This window comes from Strix aluco, chromosome 2 (genome assembly GCF_031877795.1).
Source record: "Strix aluco isolate bStrAlu1 chromosome 2, bStrAlu1.hap1, whole genome shotgun sequence".
Classification (NCBI taxonomy): Eukaryota; Metazoa; Chordata; class Aves; order Strigiformes; family Strigidae; genus Strix; species Strix aluco.
This window is the reverse complement of record NC_133932.1, coordinates 89,970,236-89,991,073: the sequence shown is the minus strand read 5'-3', so window position 1 is coordinate 89,991,073 and position 20,838 is coordinate 89,970,236. Positions and strand designations below refer to the sequence as shown.

The following is a 20,838-nucleotide window of genomic DNA, read 5'->3' as shown; positions in this document are numbered from 1 at the left end:
ATAAGGAGGAAGAAATGTAGAGAAGTGTTCGGTCATACAGCCAAAATTTAAGTTCACATAGAGAGACCTGATTTGTTCTTTTTGAACAACATCTGGGCAATTTAAACCATCTGTACAACTCCACCAATAAAATCTCATGATGTGGAGAAATGTAATGTGCATATTGTCTCAGATGCTATAATGATACCAAAATTGTGTAAACTAATGTTCATACAGTTTTCAAAGCTATTAGATGCTTCAGTTAATAAACTGCACACAAGCTAGGATATCTACTTAGGGGGTTTCAAGCGGGCACAAGTTGGAAGGTAGCGTTGTGGCAGAAGCTCAGGGTGAGCACAGCATCCTGTTGTGTCCTTCCTGAGGAGTGGTAAGATGGTCTAAATTTCCAGTGGGAGGATTCTTCTGTGTGAATTTAGGAAACTTGACTTATGCATGTCCACATCATGAATGTTATGCAGGTTTCCCTTAGTCATGCAAGAGAAGCTTAGGGGAAGTCATTTGACTGAAATTGCAAATGTTGGAAGGAAATAAAGGAACTGTTTTGGGAGTGCTTATCTCTCTCCAGTTATCAGGGGAGCCTGGCTCATGTTCATGTACAATCACCTGACTTCTTTCTTAATGTAGAAAGAATTTGACTTGAATGGTTTCTCCATATGCTTTGGATATAATACAAAATATTTGGAATGAGGAAGCTTCTAATTGGGCATTAAGAAAAATTTATCCACAAGGGTAATGAAGCCGTAGAAAGAAATAAATCGCCTAGGGAAGTTTTTGAACATTCATCACTGAGTATAAAAAACTGCCAACATTATCTGTGGAAGCTGATAGCAAATGCTTCTAGTGATCTTCAGACTTCAGGGGTGCCCTTCAGGAAGGAGCAAAAATGTGTCCCAGTTCAAGAATAGAATAAATTCTATGCAGGAATGGGAAGAATAATTTCTAGTGTTGCATGGAGATCTGGAAAGTATATTTATTGCAGATGCTTAGTAAACCTAGGCTAGGTATGAAATATTAAGCTTTGTCTGCTGTATATTAAAATAATAAGTCGTTGGACAAATCAGGGACTGAGGGTGTAACTGAGCACAATTGCTTTTTGTAGATATGTAGTTGCCATTATAGTCTTAGTACAGGCTTGAGCCATGGTTAAAATTTGGAACCAGCACAGGTCTTCAGACCAGTTTTGTTGGCTTCTTTTCATGATACTGAATATAAACTTAAGTGATTAATGTGTAGCTGTGGAAAGTTAAGTAAAAAAGATCAGCAAGTGAAGCGTAAGAACAATTCAGGAAAAAGTAGACTTTTTTTCTAGTGTGCTTGTCATTTTTGTATCTTCTGATGTATTGCAAGATGTACAACTCAAAACCTTTGCACAAGATCGCTTAACTCAGAAAACTAAGTTTTCTTTGTTTACTGTAAATTGTGGGAATACAATGAAAGGATGTGTCAATATTGTTTTGCAACTTAATGAGCACTGACAAAAATAAACATGGATTAGTAAATTATTAATGACACAGTACAGCTTCACACATCATCTTTGCCTTGCCCCTGTAGTTATTGGAGATGAAGAATGGCAATGGATACAAGCTTGTTTGTCAAAACCAAGTTGAATTATTTTACTCCAGCTTCTTTGGAATTGCCAATAGATAAAGATTTTGATTTCTAACTTTAAGTTTTGATATGAAAAATGCTATGCTGACCACTGCCCCTCAGAAGAAGGCTTTCAGTGTGGAAATAGCTGATGGATAGCCTTATTTTACATGTCAGATTCAAGAACTTCTGCAACGCATAGAACATCCTGTGCTTTGTATCTTGGCGGAGATTATGTTACTGCACAACATGAAGGGAAATACAAGTATAACATAATTGTTGTGGGTACTACACTGGATATCAAGAAGACTTTTTGTTAAAGATGACCTTTAGTCCAACCCTCCTCTTCCTCCCAAAAAGCAAGTTCTTGCCTGTTTTTATGATGAGTTTTGCTGCCACGAGGAGATAACTCTAATGGTATATTCTTTGTATGTGAATTACATTAATATAGTCTTACTTTCTCTTCTTGTTGGCACTTCAAGAACGTATAAAACTCAAAAATCTTACTTTTATCAGTTCTGCTTGTCTGCATGGTGTTAGAGTAGCAAAGAAAGACTGAAATCATGATGCCAGCGCGGTCAGTGTGAGTTTCATCTAAATGTCTGAAATTCATTAAAAGAAAGAGGACAATAGTTGTAAGTATGAATCCAGATGCTAGCGATCTCTGGGATAGGAAACAATTATTGCTGCAGAGTGGGTAGTCTTGCAGTGGTTGTCTAGAAGATACAAATGCTTCTTTAGTTAAAACCAGGATGATTTAGCAGCTTGTTAGACTGTCTGTCTCATTTTTAGGAATGGCTTTCTTTATGGTAACGTGTATTAGTGTCAGACCAGGAACATTGGATGAGAATGTCATGGGAAGCTGAAGCAGTATGAAGGACGAGGTCATCTCTTTTAACTGCTGAGCAGTGTCATTTACATTTCACTGAGTGAGTGAATGCAGACAAATAGAGGATTGCATGTGTTGCAGCAAGAAGCTCGCACAATGACTTGGTTGTCTCTAGTAGATACAGAAGGAAGTAGATACATCTAGAAAGAATAGTAGATGCTTCCTTTTATTAGTCTGTCCCCTCGCCATTGTATTTGCTTTCTCATCTTGGTGGACAAACCTGTGCTATGACTTCTCTATGTCAGTATAGGGATGAAAATTATGGACAACTTTTATTGCAATAATTACGTGATGCAGGAATTACACAGAAAATAATGTTAGTAACTCTTAAGCAGATGCAATGTAAGCTGCAAAGCTCAGACAACTTGCATGACTGACAGAGGATATACATGGAAATCATCGTGGAAAAAGATACAGAAAGGTGTGGATCAGGCTAATCTTGGTGTGAAGAAAAACAGTTGAAAAATAGATAAAAATTTTACTTGTTGCAGTTTGCTCAGAAGCTGGAGATGTGTTTCTGAAAGGAAAAAACGGATTTTTGCAACCAGAATGAGAGTGAAGATGACTTTTGGAGTAGCAGTAGGACACAGAGGAGGTGAGAGAGTAGAAATGGGAAAGATTGAAAACGTATAGACATTATTTTTGCTCATCTTAAGTTTGTTAAAGTGATGCAACACCAAGGCAATGTTGGGAAGATCTCCCTGATATGTTGCCTAGGTTTTACAGAGGTGGAAGTACACATTCCTATTGCTGCTGAAGACAGGGAGTTTTGATTAAGTTTCACTGCAGATTTATTCTAGTGGATGGTTACAGATGGAAAGTTAGTGAGATTTTTTTCTTCTGTATGTAGTCCAGTTTTATTGGGGTATTTGAACTTGCATAGTTTACAACTTTTGTATAGTTTATGCCTTTTCTTTCCCACTTGCACTGTCTGCTTATCTAAATTGATGGAACAGCACACTGGTTAAAGGAAAAGAGCTACTATGAACAACGTTGGAACATGGTGATACCTTTGCTTTCAGGAGTTGGGCAAACAACTTAGTGTTAAATATCTACCTAATATCCAGTGACTGTGGATTCTATTTTGAATATTCCTTTAGATCAAATTGAAAGAAGGGTAAAACTGTCACTGTGTTCAACTTTGATTATAAGAACTAATTTTTTCCCCCTCCTATATTTATGATTGGGAAGTCTCTAATTTTTATAATGCGTGTACAAATTAGTTGAGGCGTTACAAAAATCCTTATTTTTTTTTAAATGTATACCTATTAAAATTGTAAGTATTTTGAGAATTCCTGTAGTCTGCATAGTCCATTAGAAACATGTCTATCTTCTGTCCTTTTTTGCATGTCTGTCTTTGGAGCCACAGTTGAAGTCACCCTTGTCACTACTTTGCTTGAGTAGTGGGGAGGAAGAGAAAGAGCAGTAAACCATTATGCTGGGACAGGAACAGAGATGTGTTGAAGAACTAGGTTCTGAATTGTGTTACTCTTAAAAGTATGGTGGATTTGGAGATCTTGCTTAAAATAGGGAAATCCTGTTTTCAAAACAAAGTATCCAGGCTTTGTAAAATGTAAATGCTTTTCTTGTGTTTTGGAAAGATAGGTAAAATGTTAGGGTCACGTGTTCTTATGTAATAGAAATGCCCTCTTTTGTTTTTTTCTTCTTCTTCTCTGTGTATACAAATTTGGATCAGAATTACTCAAAGTTGTGTGTGTTTTGGGTGTTTGGTTTGGTTTTGTTGGTTTTGTTTGTTGGTTTTTGTGTTTTGTTTTCTTTTTTTAAAAGATTACTAATTAGCATAAAAGAGTAAGCTTTCTGATTGCTACCATCTGTTACCCATGGCTCTGTCTGGGACAAGGTGTCTTCTCACTTGTATGAAGTGACTGTGCTGATGTCTTCCAAAACTTCTCTTGGAACTTCAATTATTTTCACAGTTCATGGAATCGCACTGCAGTTTTACAGACTAATTTTGCATTTGTGGGCAAATCATTGCATCTTCATGTGGATTCTTGGAGGAGTTGTGACGAAGTTTTAAATTACAAAAATGGTGGCTGTTTATAGATAATCCTACCAAATTAAATTGACTTTTACTTAAGAAAACTATTGACCAGTTTTCTGTTCCTAATGTTTTAAGTGTTCAAACTTTTACAATAAAGACAGACATTTTTTTTCTGTGGTGGTTTAATGTTTGAGTTTTATGTGAGTTTTGTTTTTTCCCCTAAATTTGGGGATTTAAAACATTGAGGATTTATGTGCAGGGGTTTTGTTCCCCTCTGCCCCCCTTCCATTCCTGCTTGCCTCCAGTGGTTTTTGTGTGGCTTCTCAAATGTTTCAATTTTTTACCGTCTTGTCCTCTCCAGAACTCCTAAATGGTTGTCTTCTGCCAGCTCCCCCAGCTTGTCTGTTTGATGGTTTTCCCGTTAGTTGGGGTAACTTACTCCGAAAGCTGGGACATCACCTAACTGGGAATTCCGACACTTTGACCTAATGCATGCAAACAGAAGTCAATACAGATGATGATGATGTTGATTGTCAAGTACATAAGCAGATATGAAACTTTAAATTGTAAAACTACTGGGAGCTGAGTGGAAGTGTTAATTGAAGTAACAGTAGTAGTTATGCTCAACGTCCTTTGTGTTTCTTCATTTCTTAAGCTTCTGTGTAAAACTTCTTATATCTTATGCTTGAATAGAGATCTAAAAGAGAAGACATTAACCAATGAAACATCAGCTTCTCAACTTATCTTCGTTTCTATACTATGTTTACAGAGCAAGAGAGGATACTTTTATTCTGTTCGATCCAAACTGGATAAAGCTGAATATGCAGCCTTGATACATGCACGTATGTGTGCATATAACTATATTTTTAGTTATAGAAAAATGTAGGAGGGTTTTTTCGTTGTTTTAATCCAAGTCTCATATGTTACAGTCCTTTGTTTGCATTCACTCTTCATGTCTAGTGTCATCTGGTTAGATTTCTGTAGCAATATAATACTTTCTTTTAAGTTGGAATTTTCTCCTGTTTAAAGTAGTAGGTTCCAGCCTGTTTACCATTTGCTTTGTTATTAAGTGACTATACCATGGGGAATGTCTGGGTTCAAAGTCAATCTCTGAAAACCTGAATTACCGGAAGGGAATTAGTGACTGTGTAAGCATGCCCTTATTAGTTTAAAAGTTAAATTAATGTTCAGTCTGTTTGCTTAGCTATACAGATTAACAGAAGCTACTGTTTCTTTTATTTTATAGTGGCTTTTATTTTCAACTGGATTGGATTTTGTTTATCCTTCTGTATAACAAATACCATAGCTGGAAGGTATGGTGCAATCTGTGGATTTGGTCTGTCCCTGATCAAGTGGATTCTCATTGTACGGGTATGTTTCTTGATTCACACTGTACAGACTCTGTTTGTAGAACCAAGCCATAACAATTTCTTCAAGGATATATAATAATGGAATTAAAAATCAGTATATTAAATTCTAGTGCTTAACAGAGTGCCCAGACTTCTCTCTAACTTCCACTTTAGTTAGAGAATTTACGTGCTATATATTCATATGTGCTTACTAATGATGAAGCTTAAACTATTTTTATCTGACATAGCATTTTATATTCATCTTTCCACTAAAATAAATGATTTATTCTTTGCACAGACATTTAAAAGCATTCAGAAGAAATGGAGGAAGTACCTAAAATGTCACTGAATTATAGTGTCCTATATGAAAGATTTATAAATGCCTCAGCCTATCGGGGTGGACAGGGAGGAAATCAGAAAGCATTTATTCCTTGTATCAGATTCTTTTATTCCTTGTAAGATACATACTGAGTCAAGTCAAAATTCAGTATGTAGTTAGTCACATTTTTACCATCTCACATGCTCAAATTCCTGATATTTTCACTGCAAGACTAGATACTTTTCAGAAAGGTATGTTAGCCAAATGGAGGTTACTTAGCTGACTGTGTGCTAGATGAAACGTGATAATTCTTTCTGAACTTGAATTCTGCATGTCTGTGAGACGCAACATATAAAATCTCATACTGTCTAATGAAGAAAGGTCTTGGATAACTTAGTTGTCTTTTATGCCCTGCCAACTCTGATTTTTTTTGTTTGTTTGTTTGGTTTTTTTTTTGTTTGTTTTTTTTTCTGTGTATGTGCTAGTAGCTTAACTTGATTTGGTCTTTGCATGATAGTACAAGGTTTGTAGAGAGAAGAGATTGCACGGTCCTTCCTGGACATGTCCTGCATCTATCTTAGAGCTGAGGGTGATTTTGGTGGGTTTTTTTGTTTTGTTTTTTTTTTCTTCTTCCCCAGGGCAGTGGAATGCTACTGGACCAGATGTGATTCTGGTGTATTTAGTTGGAATTCAGGGTTTGGGATGGAATTTATCTTAAGGGAGCGAGGAGACATGAATTTTTCAACTATGCATTCATTTGGGGATATTTTCAGTTTCCCTTGAGGCATACTAAACAGAGGGCAGAACTTGCTCATTGTGTCAGTTTTATTATTCCTGTCTGCTTAAAAATGTGCTTATAACAAACACAAAAATTATTATATGTTAAACTTCCTTGAATTACTGTGTTCTAGACTATATTTAAATTCTTTTATGTAATCTGTTGCTAATTCTAAAATACTAGAGCTGACCAATTCCAAGACCTCAGGGGTGGTTTTTTTCATAGTGAAGATTATCATCTTCCTGTGTTGTCTCCCCTTCTAGAGACAATAGCAGAAAGCTCATAAGGTGTATGCCAACAATTCTGTTTTAATGATGACACACAAGCACACATGTGTGCACAAAATTGTTCCGTTCCTTTGTTTCAAGCTCCTCCGAAGGTCTGTGTTGCCCTTTCTCACTCAGGGTCAGTAGTACAAAACTTTAGTGTCTAAATAGTCTGAGTTCACTTATGCTCTCTCTGTATCAGTTTTTACTGGGGGTGGGGGGAAGAAGAAAACCATGATTTTGCTGTTGGGAAAACTCTGCAGCCACTGCTGCTTCTGCCTAAAGAGTGAGAGTAATGCACTTAGGCCAGTATTTGATTGCTGGTTTTAGTAAATCTTCTTTTCAGTTAAATGAAATTGTAATTTTAAAAAAAGTGTGTTGTTATATATGTTTAGAGAATTGAAAATACTGACTACCAAGTGAGATGGGATTAATAATGTTGTTAACTTCCTGGGAATTGAGTATTCATTTGATATTTTAATGAAGTGTCAAAAAATATGAAATGCTTACTCTGCCAAATTGCAGAAATGCTAGTATTTATATAGGGATTTTGTAAGTACCAATCCTTTAGTTCAATTTAGCAATTCTGCTTCTTGATTATTTTTTTCTTCGTGGGTTGCCCATAGAAATGAATATAGTACAGGACTAAACATTTAAAGAATTCACATGATCTGGCTTTATTCTGGAGAAAACATGGATCTCAGTGCACAGTTACTTGAAGAAAAAAAACCCAACAACTATATCTGGAGTTCTTTAAATGTCTTGGATTTTTATCTGGTTGCATATGTGGTCTAGTATCTTCTCTCCCTCTTTTTTTTTTTTTTTTTGGAAGTAAATTGATTTACATGATTTCTTGGTTGATACTACTGAAACGTCCTAGAAATGGCAAATGGGAAGCACTGTAGCAGGATGCAGTAAACGTACTGAATGATAGTAGGATGGGAAGTGTATGAAAAGTGTGCAGAGCTACTAAAAAGGTTATTTTATTCCTTCTGGCGACTTTTCACACATGTCCCCATTCCTGCTTCTTATGTGAGTTTTGGAGACATTTGATTAGCCTTTTTATCAGTGAAGCATGCAGTCTGGAGTCTGGTAAAGGCACAGATACCTGTCTCCAATACCATCACACCCTGCCCTCCAGCTGCCTTCCACATCACAGGGAGGACAAAACTGTCTACCATGGTCACTAACAGGAACAGTTGAAATGCCACTTCAAGGTTCATTTAGTTGCGTTCAGCTCACTGCTGGGAACTGAATGCTGGTTTGAAAATGAAAAGACTTTAATGAGTTGGGGGTCTTTATGGGGCTGGTATTCTTGGCAGCGATTAACAGTAGGGGGTATACAGAAGGTCAAAAGCTCTTCTTTTTGAGGGGTCAGCAGAACATCCCTGTCTGATAAGATTAAACTAATGTGGCTTTTGGTGTTAATATCTAAAGCAGCAGGCTGCTATAATGTGTTTGGGATGGCAGGCATTGGGGGGGAAAAAGGACAATTGACAAGTGGTGATTCATTATAGTAGAAAATGTCAGATGATTCTGGCAAGTAATACAAGGTTGGTTTTTGGTTTTTTTACACGCACACATACATTTTTTTAATGTATGTTTTAAAATAACTTTGCCACAGACCAACTGACACTGAATGTTATTTGTATATTAAACTGCTGCACAAATACTAGTTTTGCATTTTAGTTGAATTTATATATTCATTTAAATACTTTTATTTAAATTTGCTTTTTCCTCTGTGCTTTCTGTATTTGCATAGTGCATTAAATGTGTCTGTCATCTGTCTTACTGCAGCTGAGCCTTGTGTATGAATTTCAGTTTTCAGATTACTTTACTGGATATTTCAACGGGCAGTACTGGCTTTGGTGGATATTTCTTGTACTTGGTAAGTGGCAATTGAAAACATGTCTGTTTTGATGCGGAAGTACTTAAAGATGAATCATATCATTGTAAGTAAGAGTTCTGTAACGTGTTTAGCTATGTGTTTTTCTTTAGCTGCTGATAGTTTTTTGTGTTGTTTTTATTTCCATAGTATTCATGAGGTTATTGGTTACCATAGTGGTGGTGGTGTGTGAACTGTGGACTGTTCAAATAACCTTCATCTCAAAAAATTTTGTTCTACATATATAATTATATAGATACCTGAGACTTGCAATTTGTACTTTTTAAGCTGCTTCTACAGATCCAGGGGTGCAGAACTGTGTAATGAAACTTCAGCTTTATGGAGGGAACATATTGAGAAGTGAGTGGTATCTAGTACTTAGATGTATGTCAAGTATTAAATTTTAAGAAATGTGACCGATACTAGGAAGGTGGAGTCTGCTGTGTTGTACATAGGTCATGAAATGCCCTTTTCTAGTCCTTTGAAATGCATACTGCATCAGTAGTTTCTCAGTCGGACAAGAGAATGGCTTCATGCTGTCTGATCACAGTGCTCCCATGATGTCAGTGTTCTCTTAAGAGGGCTGTCTGCCTGTGTTCCAAGTCTTATACACATCAAATTCTGCTCTTCTGTCTGTTTTTAATTAGGATATACCAAACCCCAACCTCTATACCTTTTTTCCTACTGTGGCTATTGTAATTTGAATATGGAATCTGGAATGCTTTTCTTTTACAGAAGTGAATGCTACTATCCATTTTATTTCCTAGCTTTCCAAGCAAGGTTGCTGGTTCAGTAGGTGGCACTCTTCCCTTTAAATCAATTGACTCAAATGACTAACAGCAAATGTTAGAATGAAAGATGAGTAAATTAAAATAAAAAACAAAAAAAGCCCACAAAAAAACCCAAAAACACTGAGATCCTGACTGTTTGTGATTTGCTATTTATCTCACAAGAAATACCAGTAATCTTAAACGATGTTACCTAAAACTTTCTCTGTCTTCTAGTAAAGTTCAAGGGCATTCATCAGACTTCTTAAGACTTGGGTTGCCCTACTGTTCACTTGGTTGTTGAAGTTATATAGAAACTGCATATATTTAATGCATCACAGCACCAGTCTCTTTAATGTTTTCATATTCTGTTTGAGGTGATTGCATTTAAGTAGCAAGTGAAATGTCTCTTTTACAGGTACAAACATCTCCACATAAATCTTTAATTAAAACAAACCCTTGTGGTGCCTGAAATTGGGGTTTGACACTGTTTTCACTTGGATGAAAATACTGTGTTCTTCCCCTAGCGGTTTCCCCTGCCATGTCTATGGAAAAAGCTGTGATTTGCAGTTCCTCTTGTTTCTAGTGTTTTGCAGCACTTCTTCAGAAGGAAGCTCACTTTGATTTAGGAAAGCCTTATCTTCAGCCTTAACTGTTTGAAGATTATTTTTTTTTCTTTAACTCACAAAGTTTATAATATGCTTTGTAATAAAAGACACTGTGAGGCATGTAGTATGCATCCAGCGGTCAACGTTCTCTTGTTTTATGAATGTTTTGCATGAAATACACCAGCAGTGTTTTTAAACTGATAAAGTGGATATACTAAGATTGCTAGAGAACCATAGAAGGATTTAACCCAGCAGAGCTACTTAGCAGGACATGGAGGAATATTATCAAGTCACGGGAGCTCTGCCAACCAGATCTGTATTTCATCGTTTTGGCTAACTTTCCCATTAGAGCATGTGAAGTAGCATGTCCTGTGTCTCTTCAGAAGTGAATGAACTGGTTAGACTTTTTCTTTTGGATAGTCCTTTGACATACTTGAGCCCACCTATTGCCATCTTCTCCTCTCTTCTGGTGTTCATCGATCTGTTTCTGCTCCCTTCTTTCAACATCTGGAAAAATCTGCTCATGCTTCACGGAAAAGTGAAGTGCTCTACTTCCAAGGAGCTGTCATGTACAGTGAACAAATTGGAGAGAGACAATTCTAATTTTTAAATTTAAATGTTAGCCTATGTTCCTTTTTGAGGAACACAATGGAAAGTGTTGGGTGGTGTTTTGTTTTGTTTTTTTTCTTCCCTAAACAGAGAAATATAAAATATGGGTTGAACTTTGACTGGGTTTTCCAATGTGTGTAATGTAGAAGGTACGCTTTCCAGGCACCTTAAGAGCTGCCTGACCACCTTTTGCTGTTTCAGCTGCCTTTCAGTTGAACGTGGGACTGTCTCTGGTAATGTTTGGGTGGCAGCTTTTGTAGTAGACTTCTGATCCAGATCTCAGTGCTTTCTTCTCTGTGCAGAATTCACCTTAATCACAGAAATGTGTTTGGCTTAGGTCAAAGTTCCAATGGTTAGCAGAGCAATCTGTGTGTTTGGGGTTTTTTTTGTGGTTTTAAAAAAGCAAAAAGAAAGTAAATAAAATAAAAATTTACAAATAAAAAGCATTTAGAGAAGAAATGAGCATTGGAAAAAACAATCAGAGTCTCAATCCCGAGAGCAGGAAGAAAAAGTGCATCACATAGCAAAATACCAATGTAACCATAGAGATTGTTTATTAGGATGTAAGATGGTGAAAAGGACTAAATTCTTTGCTAAACTTGTTAAGCTTCAGTTTAGATTTTCGTTTGAACCTTTGGAATCTTAATGTATACATGTGTACATACACATAAGCATGTATCTTCAAAAGGTACCTGTGTGTTCATTAAATGAGAAGAATTGCTCTCTAGGCTCATGTTTCTCTCCACTGGATGTGGAACTCAGATTTCAACCCTCCCAACTCTTTGGGCAGATTGTTTTATCTCTGTTGGATTCTCCCTGATCCAGCTGATAAATGGATTAATCTGTTGAAGTTTACTTAGCAGAGGAAAATGGACCAAAGAACTGTGTCCACTATGCAACAACGTGTTTTTCTGGGTTGGTTTGTTCAGATGTCCAGTGACTCTCTGAATTGATAAAAATGATGTTGGCAACATCATGTTAGTGATTTCCATTGTTGCAATTGTAACTTCTGTGTGACTGTTCTGTATCTCTTGTTCCTCTTATCGGAGCTGAAATATTCTTTCAGATGCAGCTAAATTTAAATATTTTAAAATAATTTGAAATGTGGATTTGACAAAAGAAAATGTAATCATAACACATGTTGAGTAATTTTCTTTGAATCGACTGTTGTTCTTTCTCCTCTTGGACAGGTGCATTTTCCTGGATGGTGAAATCTCAAGCCATAATCTACTATAATTTATTATTGGCTTGTTGCTAGAGCAATCTATACTGTCTCTTCCTGCCCCCCTGTGCCCCCCCCCCCCCCCCCCCCCTTGTAATACATTTACCTTATACATTTCTAAAGGTATGTTTTGTGGTTTGGGTAGTCTTCTAGCACACTAGTAACTCATTTTAAGAATTCTACTTGAAAAGAATGTGTAGCATGTATTTTTTTTTTTCTTTTTAAGTTCTTTCATGCAGTCTTTTAAGCAGATGATAATTGAACCAAGAATGAGTGTAACACTTCTGAAAAGCCTTCCATAAGGCTGTGTCCTAATATCACAAGATGAAAGCAGAAGACTTGCTTGTTGAATTTGTGAATCATGCATAAAGACCTCACTTTACTTAGTGTAATCTAGATTTTAAAAATTATAAGCATAATGTGGGATACCACATACTTAAGTTGATAGACTTCATTTTGTTCATTTTCTACACTTTCAGGACTCCTCCTGTTCTTTCGAGGTTTTGTTAATTATCTTAAAGTCAGAAATATGTCTGAAAGCATGGCAGCTGCTCACAGAACAAGATTTTTTTTCTTGTACTGAAGGTAAGCAATTTTTAGTGATAAGATTATCTCTCCCAGGAAAACTGAGAAGAATGAAATACTTCTCAGTATTAAATAATCAAGCTTCTGTCACAAAACAGTAGTCACATGGGTTTTGAACATCTGTCATAAACGTTATGTATTCTACATGGATTTGAAAATATCTGAAATCTCTTTAAGTCATGAAATTTGAAAGTAAGTTATGCATCCTCGTCGCCTCCAGTCCTCCCTGGAACTAATGTTCAGTAACAAAAATGAAGAGGAGCCTGTTGTTTTCCTAAGCAAGAAACAGTATTTGGTGCCTGTCAGAATACTGTTCTTTGTGTTGGAAAACTGGCTTTAGTAGTCAACCTGTTGTCAGCAAGTTAGGAAGCACTAATCTGCTTGCATATTAAATCTTATTGACGTGGGTCTGAACATGTAAACAGTAGATGAGTATTGTGTCTCTTTATATGATTGTCTTAGTCCAGTCCTGTACAAGTATGATTATTGTATATGCAACAATGTGCTTTATATATCCTTCAGGTGGCTGACTAATCAGTCTGACACATACCCACTCTTTTTCTTTCTTTTTTTAAACTTTTTGTTTGTTAGGTGGATCTATTGGACTTCACTATGTAACTTAAACCAGGGGGCTCTGCGTTCAACTTCTTTTACTGCAATCACATGATGAGATAAATTTAAGCCTAGAAATAAGTACTATAGCATTTTCATTACTCTGCAGTTTACTTAAAATGCTTAAATATTGTATTTTGACTTAACTGAGAAACTATGGTTGCTGTAATAAAGCAGGTTTTCTTAACTTTTCTCCAAGACTGGTCACAGGATCAATATGAAGTAACCAGCAACACATTATTGAAGCCTGAAAAAACCAGTATTTGCCTAGAAAAAAAACCAGTTATGTTTATATAAGACACATTTAAAAACACTAATGATAAATATCTGTGCTATACTACATAGTTCTTGGTCATGGAAGAAATCTGTTAACATAATATTTCTTTTTAATGTGCCATTTTGTCAAAATCATGCAGTAAGTTAAATAACTACGGTGTATATTGCCTTTTAGTGACCAACCTAAATTAGCATCTACCTGGCAGCATTTCATTTTTACAATAGTTACATATTGCTACTTTTCTTAGTAATGTTGTAACCTCTTCAGAATACTGAAATTTATAGAGGTGAGACTGAAAATATGTTAACTTTCTGTACAATAAAGTTTAAAAATACTATTTAAAAATAATTTTTAGGACTAATTGGTATTTTAAAACTGTAGCTTGAAGAGAATGAGACTGTAAGATACTGTGGTCTGGGATTCTTTGCTCTCCTGCAGTTAAAATTCTGCTCTGGGACAAAACACAACTTTAATTCAGCATTAACTGAAGTTAGTGAGTTCTGTGCTATGTGAGTTCAGTGGCTTTGAATTTTTCCTTTACTTGTAAGCATTACTGAGAGGTATGGGCTGATAAGGTCTGTGGAGTGCTTAGAGCAGAAAAGTACTAGTTTTCTGAAGCATCTTAAGTATTGCAATAAGAAGTTCAAATTAATTGCCGTCACACTTAAATGTCCTTGTTCTTGCATGGACAGGTAACTTTCTCTATAGTGACTATTAGTTTTAATAAAAAGCAAATATTACCTCTACAGTTACAAAATATTCTTAGGTGTTCTTTTGAAATGATAGTAAAGTAACAGTAAGTTTTCGCTTTTTTTCCCCCATCCTGAGGTGGGGGGGAAAAGCGCTGCTGCTTTGTTGGTTCTAGGTTTAACATCAGTTAGCAATGGTACTTCTAGTGAATCACTGCGATGAACTGAGGTACAACTCTCTTCTTTTTTTTTTTTAATCTCCAGACTGCATCGAACAGACATTCCTTTCCTATACCAGTGTGAAACTTCCAGCTGATCTGTAACCCTCCAAGTTAATAGGATAGAAGACTACTAAAACCAGAAGACAAATTAGTGAAGATACAACTTCAGAAATGAATGACAGGATGGTTTATGCTCAAATACCAGTTCTGGTCATTCTAGTAAATATTTATAATTGCTGCCTTTTTGTTTTAGCACATTTGTATATGTGCTTATTAAAAAGATAGTATTGAAGTAAGAACAAACCATCTGTTAGTATAGATTAGGCACAGTCAGATTAGGTTAATCTGCGCTTGTTGTATCTGAAAGATTTAAGTGGACACTCGTTTCACGGCATGTATGTACCACTGACTTGTTGATCTGAACTTTGAGTACAGAGAAATGCATTAAATGATTCAGATTAACCAGTTCAGACAGTTTTTTATATAATTTAGATTCATCTATTGATTGTGTAGAACATTTTTAAGTTTACTAAACCCCAGCGTTCCTTGTCACAAACTTGTATTCACCAATATTTTATCAAATTCAAACCTTAAATTGATACTCCACTTAAAATTGATACTCCACTTTAAGTCCCTTGTAAATAACTCTGCATAAATGACTGTTTGAATTGCTTCTTAGGAAATATGTCCAAATATATTTTGTAACAGCATATTCTCTAAATTTTGTTTAATCTTAGAGCTACATACATATTTTTTGTTAATTGGCTATTAAGGGTATAGTTACTACTAGATGTAATTTTGGAGGTAAAGGCATTGAATTGTTTGTCTCATTCTAATTTTCCTCACATGAATTAATATTAACTGGTTTGGGCTTGAGCCTGAAAGTCATTATTCATATGCATGATCCCATTAAAAGATAGAGTTTGTTCATGGTAGCAGGGATGGACAGCCTTACATCTTTAGTCATTGGTTATGCAGTCAGATCCTCGTAGGTGCACCTTTGTTCCTGAAACAGAGTATTGCATATGTATTCTCTGGGTTTATAACACTGGCTCTGTTTAAGAAGTCTTGAGTTCAGTGTAAATACAACATCCACCCTGAGGGCTTCTCAAAAAAAATTCATATAGCTATCTTACAATGCTTGTTTAGAATAAATACTTAGCCATTTCCTATGAATAAACTAATTTAAATGTAAGGTAATTTTGGAAATAATCTCTGAAGGGGAAAAAAAAAAATCTTACTTTTAAAGTTCTGAAAGTAGAAAATGTGTGTTGCACCTCTCCCAGTATTCATTTAAGGTATACCATTACTTTCTTATAAATATCATCTCTTTAAGGGGTACTGTCTACTGTTCATGCATGTGTGGTTTCCTTTAAAGTTTGTGAAATTTATGCTTCTCCTTCAGTAGGAGAATACATCTCTCAGTCCTTTGTACAACTGGAATTTCAGTTGCAAAAATACATTGATTGTTGGTTGCACCTTTTGAGGAAAAAAAAATACAAATACTTTCCTCCAGTTTTTGTTTTTATATTAGAATTTTGCCTTTTTATTACTAACATTAAAACCAGTGAGGTTTATGTTGTTCTAAGCTAGTGCTGTATTCAGTTTTGTATCTATAATGAATGTTTAAAATATACATATGTAAACTGGTCACATTATTCATTTTCTTAATCTTTCAGAGATACTGAAAGTGACTAAAACTTTAGGGACACCTCCACTTCCCAGCTTTTTATGGAAAGAATAAAATTATGTTCAGTATCCAATTGGGATTTCCTTCTAAATTTATGTGTGTGTTTCTGTGTTCTTTTGCATTCATTGTCCATATGAAAAAGAAGTGGATAATAAAACATTGCTTTGTTTTGCTAATTAAGACTTACACTTTTTGATTTTTTTTTTGTATTTCACACTGAAAAATACACACTGCAATATTTGTGTCAGCATGGAATTCTAGACAAATTACTGGGCAAATGTTTTATGGCAACAAACTGTAAGGACATTTCTTTTAATGGGTTAATATAACTGTGCAAAGCATACCATATTGATTCATTTTCTCTGTTTACCAATATCAACTAGTACTATTTTCCAACTACATCAATTTTCCCAAATTAAGTAGCGTCTTCTGATTGAATTATTTCTGTTTGCTCCACTGCATTTTCCGGAAAGCTTCATACAGATACTTGGTTTTGTTGTGGGTTTTCTTCTGGATTAGCTTGGAAAAATTCTCATTTGGACAGAAATAATATGTAGGGTTAAAAATGTACACATGTTATCTAATCCTCTATAGTTGATGCAGCAGTTTGGTAGCCTGAAATCTCATCAGCAGGAGGAAGGGAATTGGGACACTGTTTTCAAAGACTTTGCAATCTATTCCAGATGTGTCAAATGCTGCATATTTTCCTTGCTATTTCCTGTGAGCTTGGTTAGGAGCAGCTGGCTCTGTGGTTTAGAGACACCTGGCCAGCTTTGCTTTGTGTCTTAGTCATGGGGGAAAGGGGGAGGGGAAGCTCCAGTATTGCAGTGAAGTTGACTGTAAACAGATTTTGTATGAATGCAGATAAGCCTTTGAAGTTTGGGGCAAAAACAGCTGGGGGAGGGAAGGTGGGGAGAGAAAATTCCATTTTATTTGAGCAACTGGCATGAATGTAATTTGTTTAGTTTTGTCATCTACTTTTACTGCTGTGGACACCACAGGAAGTTGGACATCTTGAATATGGTTCAGGTAGCCTGCGACAATAATGCATTTCAGAAATGATCCATCACTCACACTTCCAGTCCTCTTACGGAATGGAGGTTGTCTCCAAGCATTCAATTTGCTGACTCACCTAGAGTGTGGACATCATCCTCATCCTGCAATACCTTTTAACCTGGTTTCAACACCCTACTCTTTCTGGGTCTGCCTCACTCCCTTTGAGTGATGATAACAGGTGAGGAAAAGTGGTTTTATTAATGTGCTATCATAACATCAGAAAGCTTTTAATCTCTTTTCTGCTTTTGAGAATGTTTTCTTGTAGTACTCTGCATCAGTCCCTTCTGTGTGGTGGCTTGCTTTTGTTCACTTCAACAAAAAGTTCATCTCATGAAATTGCTGTTGCTTCCTGGACTTTTAAAGAGAAGGTGAATAACTTCTGGTATGGAAATAAATAGCTCTCAATAGGGGGGGAAAAAATTTTAATCAGGCTAAAATGTGATTAGCATGTGTGCATAGCTATGCAGAAACAGTAGAGTCCAGTGTATTGTTTGTCCTATGTATGTTGTTCTTTTCCACTATCCTAAGACCTTTACCTTTTTTCTTTATAATTCTGAGGATACTTTTACCATCCGTATCTTCTCTAGTTAGCATATCCTTTCCACTTCCATGCTCCTTCTCCTTTCTCTGTACGCATAGCTTGCTATGCACCCCGCAAGGACAGGCAGACAGCTGCCCTACTGCACGTTGGTTGCAGTTAATAAGTAACACCTAGCAATTTTGAAGTTTTTTGGTTTTGGTTTTGCTTTTTTTCTTCTGCAGTGGTGGCTTGTATTTTCATATGTCCATATTTTACAGGTAAGCCAATTTCTTAAAAATCAGTGACTTTCAAACAACTGAAAACGCTTAAAATATGTGACTGTCATCCACCTGTTGTAAGCATTGTGTGTGCAAGTGGTATTAAAACAGTGGGAGAATTTGGTTTAGGTATATGTTCCTTTATCTCCTGAAGTGTCTGCATGATCAACTTGAAACTTCTCTGATACGTAATTGCTTTCCCCTCCCCACCAACCCTCCCTTCCGAAATGAAAGAAGTCAGCTTTCCTGGATTTTTGCCTGTGGTATATTTTCTACTTGAGGAAACTTGCATGCAGTGAGGCTTAAAGGTATTGCAAACATCATCAGTTCTCCAGCTATTGTTCTTTCTGTTGTGAGTAAAACAGAAAGGTATATATTCAAAAAAGTCTAAAATGTTTTGATTCTTTCATACTGAGGGATGGTTACAGTTATCCCCACATTTTTACATCTGTTCTTGTAGTCTTCACTCTTAATTTTTCTTGTAGTCAAACAAACACTGTTTGTGGGAGTATCATTAACGTAATATGAGATGTTGTTCATTGATTCTTCATTATATATGGCTGCACAGATGCCCATCCTTAATTTTCTAGGTGGTTATAGTCCCATGGCTTCGAAATGCCCAGTTTCATGTGGGCATCAGACTGCTGATGCTATAAATTGTTTATTAATAAAATAACTATAAAGCAAGCTTCACTTGCATGTGTTCATTAATTGAGTCTTGTCGTTTAATATGATTGCAGTAGCATTGCTGGTCAGTCCACTGCTGCTGTTGCTGTATGTAGTTGATGAGAGCTCACTCCTGGAGTCTGAAGTCTCAGGTGTATTCTTCCATTAGTTGAGACGTGGGTGTTTGAGTAAAGGCTGTAGGTCTTACTGGTGGAATGGTTAATGGAATAAAGCCAGTGCTAATGGTTGTGTAATTGGTAACATTTGCACCTGTGGGACCGTTGCTTAGCTCTTCCTTGAGTCTCTGACTTCTAATGAATGAATTAATTTGACAATGTCTCTTGCAACTTTCATGGAAAGTCTTCATACATATTTTTGTCTTAGAGGATGACAGATTGTTTTTGATGAGTCAAATTTACCTCTGGACCTGTCGGAACAAGGAACTTCGGAAGACAGACCTACCAGTTCACTCCTCTGTATACACAGAACAATGGAAATTGTTCCTGCAGACTAAATTGTTGACTACTACTACCTGAAATGTGAATCAGATCCCGCTAAAAGCTCTTACTTTGGGGATAGTCTGACACTGTGGTTAAGCAAACCCAGGAATTTCTATTATAAATAATTATCACCAGTCAGTTGTAGTGTTACTCTACTTTGGATTCTCAAGTGCTGCTGTTTTTTCCCTGAGGAATCAAAAAGTTTTGTTCTTTTGTAGGAAATTCGCATCACTTATTCCAGTTCTGCTGGTGTGCATCATAACATGGACATGTGTTAAATGCAAGAAACACTGACAGTGTAATCCCGTTTAAGTGTAAGTGTATGCATTCAGGAGGCTTAAATGTTGCTGAATTCTGACTGAAAGCTGATGTGACGTGTTGGACTTGGCAGGTTTCATATGGCTTGGCTCAGGTCTCCACTTGATTCCTCCTTCATAAGGATGGTGAGTGCTGCTACATGGTGTGATCTGGATATGTCACGGCTTCAAGCTGTGATTGCTGTGTATTAAGCAGAGATTTGCTGTGAAGGGACCAAGAGAAGGGACGAGGGGTTCTTGGACCTTTAACTCTGGGTTTTCAACAGCTGATGTAGCAGGTGTTTCTGGTGAGATGTTGGGAGCACACCCAAGTGCAGTCCTCATCCCCTTCCTCCCTGGTTGACCAGCCACTTTGGGTACATACATATTCTGTGAAAAGGGACCCTTAGGTTTTTCTTTTCTTCCTGGAGACAACTGGAATAGCAAACTCTCCTCCACTTGGGCAGGGAGAAGGAGGTCCTAGCTACCTGTCCTCAAAGGTGCTTGGGCAGCAGTTGTTAGCCTAGCTGGCCCCATGGGAAATGCCTCTGACTGTTTCCCTGCCTTGTCAGCAGGAATGCGATCTGCAGCCCTGTCTTTGATTATACAATCTGTATGGCATATGCAGCCTTCCCATTTCTTGTGACACTAAGGTTTACATTAATGAAATCACTGTTGTCAACTTTGTATTTTGTCACAAATCTCATGATGCTGGGCACCTTTCTTACCGTTTCACTTAGTGTGGTAGCTACATGAGATTCAGTTTAGGGTGGAAAAAGGTATGTTCCCTCCCAGCATATTTTTTAAAATCTCTTTGATGGATGACATGCATTAATGAACACTTGCTCCTGATCTTGGGTGTACCTCTCTACCCAGTACAAAGGGATCACTAAGATTTGTGACTGGCTTCTTAGGAATTACCATTTTAATCATAAAATTTGAGCTTTTTAAGAGAAACTGCTGCTTACTAGAAATGTTATCTACCCAGTAACAGCAACAGCTGTAGGAGGAACATAGCCCAGAACACTTAATAGTTCTTACTAATAGTGTCTAATATAATATATGTTTTGGTGAATGAAAAATTTCAAGTACTGTATTAAATTTTTCATGTTTTTTACTTCTAACTTTGATTTTTACATTTAATTTGTATGGAGTTTTTTTTCCTTT

The 20,838-nt window shown here is 36.4% G+C and overlaps 1 protein-coding gene across 4 annotated transcripts in view; it reads left to right on the top strand.

Annotated features, from left to right (window-relative positions):
• Positions 1 to 16,531, top strand: part of NDFIP2 (Nedd4 family interacting protein 2) — a 47,155-nt gene extending 30,624 nt beyond the window's left edge. For all 4 annotated transcript variants that reach the window (XM_074815462.1, XM_074815459.1, XM_074815460.1 and 1 more), the window contains 4 exons: positions 5,725 to 5,849; positions 9,012 to 9,078; positions 12,761 to 12,866; positions 14,709 to 16,531. In XM_074815462.1, coding sequence (XP_074671563.1) covers positions 5,725 to 5,849; positions 9,012 to 9,078; positions 12,761 to 12,864 — 296 coding nt within the window. In that variant the 3' untranslated portion in view covers positions 12,865 to 12,866; positions 14,709 to 16,531. The remainder of the gene's footprint in view (positions 1 to 5,724; positions 5,850 to 9,011; positions 9,079 to 12,760; positions 12,867 to 14,708) is intronic.
• The last annotated feature ends 4,307 nt before the right edge of the window (positions 16,532 to 20,838 follow it).